Source organism: Fundulus heteroclitus, chromosome 13 (assembly GCF_011125445.2).
Source record: "Fundulus heteroclitus isolate FHET01 chromosome 13, MU-UCD_Fhet_4.1, whole genome shotgun sequence".
Lineage (NCBI taxonomy): Eukaryota > Metazoa > Chordata > Actinopteri > Cyprinodontiformes > Fundulidae > Fundulus > Fundulus heteroclitus.
Window position 1 is genome coordinate 22,036,043 of NC_046373.1, and position 8,446 is coordinate 22,044,488.

The 8,446-nt window shown below is 38.4% G+C and overlaps 2 protein-coding genes across 2 annotated transcripts; both read right to left on the bottom strand.

Annotated features, from left to right (window-relative positions):
* Positions 1–829: 829 nt before the first annotated feature.
* LOC105931689 (zymogen granule membrane protein 16) lies at positions 830–2,102 on the bottom strand. The gene is made up of 4 exons (XM_012870468.3): positions 2,010–2,102; positions 1,859–1,914; positions 1,561–1,684; positions 830–1,454 (listed from the first exon to the last, which is right to left on the bottom strand). Exons 2-4 carry the CDS (start codon positions 1,911–1,913, stop codon positions 1,121–1,123), a joined length of 513 nt encoding a protein of 170 aa, XP_012725922.2. The 5' UTR covers position 1,914; positions 2,010–2,102; the 3' UTR covers positions 830–1,120.
* Positions 2,103–7,155: 5,053 nt separating this feature from the next.
* LOC105931687 (zymogen granule membrane protein 16) lies at positions 7,156–8,446 on the bottom strand. Its single transcript, XM_012870466.3, has 4 exons — positions 8,258–8,446; positions 8,103–8,155; positions 7,845–7,968; positions 7,156–7,750 (listed from the first exon to the last, which is right to left on the bottom strand). The coding sequence occupies exons 1-4, from the start codon at positions 8,290–8,292 to the stop codon at positions 7,417–7,419; spliced, it is 546 nt and encodes a 181-aa protein (XP_012725920.2). The 5' UTR covers positions 8,293–8,446; the 3' UTR covers positions 7,156–7,416.

Consider the following 8,446-nt stretch of genomic DNA (forward strand, 5'->3'; position numbering starts at 1 on the left):
TACAGGAATGTGTGTGTAATTTGGTCAAGGTGGGAAAATGCCCCTCAGCATTCATCAGAACACAAAATGACATATTTAAATTCCATGTTTCGCATAAGACGAATTGACGGGTCAAAATGTTTTTGCCAAAAAGACAAAAGAGGAGAAGATTTAACATCACCTAGAACCCATTACTCCCTTGAACATGACAGTTACGCTTAGCTAAAGTCTAATATGCAACAGCTTTGGACAAAATGATCTTCTCTAATCATGTTCGTGAAAGAACAAAATGGATTGGACTGTATTAAAGTCTTTTTTATTCCAATTATCTGACGCCTTTTATTCCTACTTTTAATTTTTGGAGACAGTAAGAGGGCGTTGGTTTGCTGCTGTGCTGTATAGATCCGTCTCCTATATAAAATATACGGGAAATTACTGAAACGGTGTTGTAGACTCATCCACTGTTGAAAAGGTCAAATACTGCAGAATTGCAGTAATTATTGATCATTAAAATAACCGTGAACCCTGTGGTAAACTTTATTGTGAAATGGTGCCTCTCTTTTCAGGTGTGTGTGTGTATGTATATATATATATATATATATATATATATATATATATATATATATATATATATATATATATATATATATATATATATATATATATATATATATACATACATACATACATACATACATACATACATACAATCAACACCCGATAAACCAAGACCAGATAGATTGTTTAAAGGGAGGTAGGTTTCCAGTATACATTTATTCAGAAATATTGATTTCCAGTTGAACAACATTATTCTATTTCACTTTTTCAGAAAAAAAGGAGAGAATCCTTATTAATTGTAGTCATTGATTTTAATGATTTATGTACATTTTTCAAAAGATACAAATTATCTTTTACTGTATTTACACCAGTCAAGTGAGTAAAAACACAGCAGATTTGGTCTTTAATACATTTCTGAGAATGAAAACTTTATATTCAGAGGTCTATCAAAGGAAGGAGTTTTTATTGATTTGTGAATAATGAATTTGAAGAAAGAGTCTTGCATACAGCTTTCCAATTAAATCAATATTGTAAATAAGCTGCACATTAAATTTCAGGACACATCTATCCTTTGCTTTCCAACTTAATGTCCTCCAGTGTTGTTGGATGGGCTCAAGGATGGATCAACAATGGCCCAGTGGGATCCTAAGGAGGTGATGCCTCCATGCACACGCCCGCTGATGAAGATCAGCTCAGCCTGAGGATGCTCGGGGTACATGTTGAAGGACTCTCCAGAGGGCTGACCCGCGTACAGGGAGCGACCTCGGTTGGTGGTGAACACCACAGACTGCAAATAGTGGGAATACTTCCCAGAAATCTGGATCATAGCTTCTCCATCGAACAACTCAATTTCTTGGGCCTGACCGTATCCATTACCAGCAATAGGGGACCAGAGGTAGCCATACCGGAACTGGATACTGGAGAATGGGAGAAATTGTATGATTAAATGCAGGAAACACTCTCCAATACAGCTATGCTTTTCACAAAAAGTAATAACAGGACATCCAAATATTTATTAGGTACCCTTGGATGTAGCTCGAGTAGGATTCCCAAACTCTCACAGCGGTGATCCTTCCCTCTCCACTGAGCAAATAGGAGCTCCCACTTCCTGACCCCACCGGTGGGGAGAATGAGTAGTGAGGCCGGACTGGAATTGGAAAACAGCAAGGATTTTAGTAATCAGCAACAAAATCTATTTTAAAAATAAAGGAAATGAAATGAATAAACTTAATGAACATAATATAGTAATAAAGTACATGTTTTCTGTTATGATCATGTCCAACTCTGATGTTTTTAACATGTGAGTAACTCGGACACTTACGGTCAGCTGCTGCAGCAGAAGCGGCAAGAAGAACAAAGATAGTAACAAAAAGCATCCTGTATGAGAAAAAATAAATAAAAGATCAACATTGTTATCCTGAAAACCTATGTGCTGTAATTATAGTATAAAAAGAATAATAAAAACTTCTTACCTGTCAGACTGGTTGTCTTTTTTATAAAATCTCCCGGGTGTTTTAAACTGTAAAGAAAGCTGGGCTGTGTTCTCTGTGTGTCATTTGCATGTCACACTACTCTTTTTATACTGCTGTTTTGTTTCATCTGCTTTCATTGGTTGTTCAGAGAAGGAGGTACCTGTTGTCAGGTGGCAGGATATTTTGTCAGTAAAAGCCAACATGACAGAAATCTGGTAAAGGAAGATATATAGGATAGTAATGATGAACATCATCATTGCAATTACATTTGTTATTATAACGATAAATCTTTACAAGTACAGCGAATGAAGAAGGTGAAATGACGTCTCCTCCACCAGAGACGTCATTTGTCTTTACTTTCTTTTCAAGAAAACAATTGTCCTGCCTTTTTAGACGCCATATGCCTTTAAACATGAAGTTTGCGTGTTGATCAGACATTCTTCCCGTGTGTTTCTTATTCCACAGATAAAGTTGAAATAAACGAGTTCAGTTTTTAGCCTCACCAGGAAACAACTGCATTGCTTTTGATAATTATCCAGGAAGAACAGTGTACTGTCACCACTGGGCATACCTCACAACTTCACCATATCCAAGAACTGGTTCTGCAACTTCCACAGGTTTCCAGTACACTTGCATTGTCCTTAGCAGTACCTCTAAAGAAAACTAATTGTCATAGGATTAATTACACAATTAGTTACACAATTAGTTACCTAACACAATCAATGGGAGAGCAATTTTGGAAAAGCGAGACAATCTGACAGATTGAACCAGATTGAGAGTGGGACTTCATTTGGGTTTATCTAATTTTTGCTTGGTAGTCCAAAAAATAATAATAAAAACCGACTGTCTTTATAAATTTGTCAGACTGCAGGGGTTGGTGATCAACCCCTCAGTCTGACGAATGAAATCTGAAATCTGACCAATCGTTGATCAGATTTCTTTCAGTCAAAAAAATGGGTGATCAAAAACATTCGGTGGCTCCCCCATTTTAAAAGTGGGGGTGCAACCTTATGTTTTTGCTCCTCCATTTCCCCCCAAAGCTGCCCCACTTGTTCCACTATTCAGGTAGCTTGAAATGCCTTTTAAATATTCAAACCCTTTGTCTCTGAATACAATTCAATAAAAATGTATTTGTAACAAAGAAAAATCTGAGTTTGCACACACTTGTTAGAATGGTTTCTTTTCTATCCAAGATTAGTTGGTAAAACACCAAACATATGCATGAGAAAAAAACTATAAATTATATTTCTGTACTGTAATTATCGACAGCTCAATACTTGCATTCTCCATCAACTTGGCTATAGTTGTAGCTTCACATAGACTCTAACAACTCGTAACGCCCATTTAGATTGCAGTAGAGATGTCTCTGTTTTGTCAGGTGTATCTCTTCTTGCAGAGGACGTTCTTGTGGATACAACAAAAAGGTGTAATCCTGTTAATCTAGTTCCTTTGGGGTTTTTTTTGTTTGTTTTTTTTTTAGGCTGCATGGCAAGTTTTTTTTTTATCACAGAGCCAGTAACCATTTCTCTTCAAGTGAGAAAGATGGGAAGCCCTGGTCCTTTGTTTTCTTATCACATCATGATCTCACTGATGTAACACTTATCTTACTTTAATTTACTTAAATCCATTTAGTGAGAGTAAACAAATCTAAACAAAAACAGGCTCCAAATCAGTTTGCACATTAATACCTCTACTTTATACACATTTGCCAGTTTGTCTTGTCCTACTTCCTACTTCCTGCCAGTAAGAGTAAATTAAAGAACTTTAAAAAGGTACAAGTAGCCAATTAAGTAAAGATATTTACTGTAAAATCAACCTAAATCATTCTCATTTGTCACCTGTGATGGAAGTAATATTCCCTATAAACAATTGGTCCTATCCATAAACATTATCTTAGTCAAGTTTTTCTCCTTTCAAACCTAGACGTACGATCCGAAACAACTTCAATGCATAGTGTAGCCCGTGTTTACTTCCTGGTTCTTGAGCCAATCATATGATAGTTCCCAGGGTTTCCAACACAGAGCGCAGCATTTGGTATTTTATCTTGTCAAAAGAGCAGCAGCCTGCAAACATGGAAGCCAATAAGAGAAGCAGAGCAGAAATGGAACATAATAAAACATCAAATACCTGTCCCGTGTTAGGAAAAATTCACAACAACAACACACCTTTTAAAAAGGGCATATTAGAGTGTTGTGATTGGCAAGCTCTTGTACCGATTTGAGCCACAAGGTATCAGTATTACTTATAGCTCCTTTAAAATGGGGATAATGTACTCAGACGTTCCTATTCCAGTTAAAAGTTGCGCATGCAGGAACCTGTAGGCCCCTAATGAATGTATTGCTAACCTCAAAATCGCGAGCATTACAATAATCCAGCCTAGATGTAACAAATGCATGGATTGCTGTTTTGAAAACGATCTTGATAGAATGGCCTTTATTTTGGCTAACTGCCTCAAATGAAAAAAGCAAGACCTTACAACAGCCCTAATGTGGCTTTCAAGTTTAAGATCTGCATCAATCTTAATGCCCAAATTTGTGATGATTGGCCTAACATGCTGTACCAAATAAGAGAAGAGAATCCTGTGGATGGGTTCTTTTTTGTTGAACTGTTTCGTCTCTTCTCCAAGAGACTTATTCGCCACAAAGAGTTGCCTTATAAGCAGTACCTTTGTATAGTAGTTGTGGGGAATATAAAGCCAAACCTTATAGTTTCTACGATATACAGTGCTATATCGTAGAAATTGTATGTAACTGATCAGCTAAGGATACCTTTTGTTTGTAAGAGTTCAAAAGAGGTATTGGTTATTATTGGATGTTAGTAATAGTGATCAGCTAAGATTGGTAATGGTCAGGTACCGATTAAGTTAAGATTGGTTCCACAGTAAATATTCGGTATGAATACATGAATACATGAAGTTAACACAATAAAAGCCAGGCAATGATTTGGTACTCAGTGATACTCAGACATAGAAAAGATGACAGCAGTATAAGAAAAGTAAATTGCTAATGTCTATCATCAAAAGGTTTACAAAAGTAAAATAAATAAAATCAGTAATCACTAGGAAACAGGTTGTTGACAATTACTAGCTGTGAACCTCACTGGTGCAGTGTTTATTCAGAATCCACATTCAAAATCCATATTCTTTGGTAACAAACAAGTAGTCCCCTAATAAGGCTTGGTTGTGTGTTCCCCAGTCCGTCCAAGTCAACTATCCATTAGTTCCTGATTCATTCTGATTTGATTTCGTAATAAATGACCAATGGTCAACAGCTCAGCTGTGGAGGTGGTCAGCAGCACCAGGTTCCTGAGGGTGCACATCACGGACAACCTCACCTGGTCTGTGAATACCACGTCACTGGTGAAGAGGGCACAGAAACGACTGTATTTCCTGCGGAGGATGAGGAGAGCCCACCTGCCCCCGCCCATCCTCACGATCTTCTACAGAAGCACCATAGAGAGCATTCTGACCAACTGTCTCTCTGTGTGGTGTGGAGGCTGCAGTGCCTCCGACTGGAAGAAGGTGAGGTGAGGACAGCAGAAGGGATCATCGGGGCTCCTCTTCCCTCCATTAAGGACATTTCATCTCAGCGCTGCGTGTCCCGAGCCCGAAACATCATCAGAGACCCCTCACACCCCCACCATGGACTGTTCTCCCTGCTACCTTCTGGGAAGAGGTTCCGCAGCATCCGCTGCAGGTCCACCAGGTTCTGCAAAAGCTTTTTCCCTTTTGCCATCAGACTGTTGAACTGCTGAACTCTAAACTGGACCCTGCACCACTTTTTGCACATTTGCACCATTGCATCTTTATCTAGCATTACAAATGCTGCTGAACTTGCAGTTTCCGAATGCATTTTTGCACAAATGCCTTTTGCACCATCATTTCTGCACATACAAATGGTTTTCATTGTTCTCTTTTCCTGCATTGATTACATTTCAATTGTTTACTTTTTAATCACTGCTGCAATTTTCCTGCATTTACATTTCAATTGTTTACTTTTAATTACAAGCTGTATGCAACGAAATTTCGTTCTGTATGCACTCTGTACATACAAAATGACAAATAAAGATGTCTAAGTCTGTCTAAGTCTAAGTCTAAGTCCAATATTAAGGCTTGGCTGTATCACCAGTAAGTACTGGTGAACGACCAATTTGTACATTAAGAGTTTTTTTCTACCTGTATTATCGAGATGCATCAGTACATACTGTGCCAAAGAACCAAGATCGATGGAAGAGGTCTTTTATGTGCCACCAAAAGCCATCACTTCTGTTTTTTCTTTTTGCTTGTTCAAGTATAAAACATTTGAAGCCGTCCAGGCCTTTATGTCATCAAGACGTTTGAACAGTGAGTCCACTGAGAAACCCTTTGCCTTTTTAAGATAGAGAGAAATCTTGGAGTAATCTGCATAACAGTGGAAAGTTTAGTCAAATAAGAGTTGACTGCTTAGCCACCTCTCCGTCTCAAGCCTCACCTTCAATAAGAATTACCTGCCTCCTCTGTGCTCCAGCGAACCTGTCAGCAAGAACTCTCGCTGGGCCGTCAGGTCCTGCACCCACCTCCTCCAGTCCAATAACAGACTCTGGTTTTCTTCATCCAGCATCCATTACTTTCAATAAACTGTCAAATCGAGCTCTGTGTCTGTGTGTGTGTGTGTGTGTGTGTGTGTGTGTGTGTGTGTGTGTGTGTGTGTGTGTGTGTGTGTGTGTGTGTGCTCGATTTGGGTTCACAAAGACAGATCCTGACACCATCTATAAATACTCTGACAAAGTTATTTAATAAACTGTGGTTAAGTAAGAATTATTTTTGTGTAGACAATGCAATGCTTGGTAACACATTTTCAAAGTGCAATAATTGGTTTGAGTTTTAAAAATGACAGAAGACTTTGAGATGGAAATGCTACCTGCTACCTGCATTTTGTCTGCCTCAAGGTTCAAACATATTTTACTAAATACAGACCTTTGTTTGTGGATTTCGACTTAAAAATCTAATATTGCAATTAGCATCTTTTATATTTTGCAGATATATTCAAGACAAAGGATGTTTATTTTTTAGCCTTTTTTTTTACTGTTACGTGAAAATTGTATGCTTTAAAGAAAAAAACACAACAACAAACCTTGCCTTGACAATCAAATTAATGATCAAATAAAACCGAAAACCAATGAGAACAATTTCATTTATAAATCTGAACATGGTTAATATCTTGATCTACTTTACAACAAAACTGGGTTATTCTGCCTTTAATTTCAGAGAGACAAAAGTAGACAAATCATCTATTTGTTATTAATTTGTACATTATTGATGAAAAAGAAAATGACAAAACATTTTGTTACATCTTTATAGTTAAATCAATGTCGTAAATAAGGTGCACATTAAATCCCATGTCACTGCATCTGTCCTCTGCTCTTCACATTAATATCCTCCAGTGCTGTTGGTTGGGCTCAATGATGGATCAACAATGGCCCAGTGGGCTCCCAAGGAGGTGATGCCTCCATGCACCCGCCCGCTGATGAAGATCAGCTCGGCCTCAGGGTGATCGGGGTACATGTTGAAGGAATCGCCAGAGGGCTGACCCACATACAGGGAGCGGCCCCTGTTGGTGGTGAACACCACAGACTGCAAATAGTGGGAATACTTTCCAGAAATCTGGATAATGGCTTCTCCGTCGAACAACTCAATTTCATGGGCATGATTGTATCGAAAACCAGCAACAGGGGACCAGAGGTAGCCATACCGGAACTGGATACTGGGGAATAAGATAAATAATTATAGTAAATGCAGTTTATACTACTATGGTCTTTACAAAAGCGTAGCAGAATATCCAAATATTTCTTACTTACCCTCTGATGTACCCTGAGTAGTACTCCCAAACTCTCACAGCGGTGATCCTTCCCTCTCCACTGAGCAAATAGGAGCTCCCACTTCCTGACCCCACCGGTGGGGAGTACGAGTAGTGAGGCCGGACTGGAGGGGAAGGAACATCAGACAACTCGTAACAATAAAGCACATTTGATAACGTTTTTAATTAAAAAAATTGTGTGTTGCGTTGTCCCATCAGTTTGTCTAAAAAAAGATTAATGCACAGCGTTGACACTTACGGTCAGCTGCAGCACAAGCAGTGAGAAGAGCAAAGATTGCTGCAAAACGCATTCTGTGTATAGAACCAAAACAGAAAAACATATCATATTCTGAGCTGTTCTGTAGTTGTAATTGTTCAGAGAAAAAGAAAGAAAGAAAAATAGACATTTCTTACCTGTCTGCCTTAGTCAAGACCCTAAGTGGGTGCATCCAACCAAGAGACTGTGTGACTGTGTGCTCTGTGTTTCTCTTGTGTGTCTACCTGCTATTGGCATGTCCTTAAGTAACATGTAGTATTTTACAGAACTTACTTCCGGTGATTATTCAGTAAAACAAGAAAAACTACATTGACAGCCTCTGGGTG

Bases quoted from the DNA above. Each gene is read 5' to 3' on its own strand.
- LOC105931689 (XM_012870468.3), bottom strand. From the start codon at position 1,913: ATGCTTTTTGTTACTATCTTTGTTCTTCTTGCCGCTTCTGCTGCAGCA. The intron at 1,685-1,858 runs GTAAGTGTCCGA...TTCCAATTCCAG, and splicing joins TTCTGCTGCAGCAGCTGACC to TCCGGCCTCACTACTCATTC. The intron at 1,455-1,560 runs GTACCTAATAAA...CCCATTCTCCAG, and splicing joins TACTCGAGCTACATCCAAGG to TATCCAGTTCCGGTATGGCT.
- LOC105931687 (XM_012870466.3), bottom strand. From the start codon at position 8,292: ATGCACCCACTTAGGGTCTTGACTAAGGCAGACAG. The intron at 8,156-8,257 runs GTAAGAAATGTC...TTCTATACACAG, and splicing joins GTCTTGACTAAGGCAGACAG to AATGCGTTTTGCAGCAATCT. The intron at 7,969-8,102 runs GTAAGTGTCAAC...CTTCCCCTCCAG, and splicing joins TGCTTGTGCTGCAGCTGACC to TCCGGCCTCACTACTCGTAC.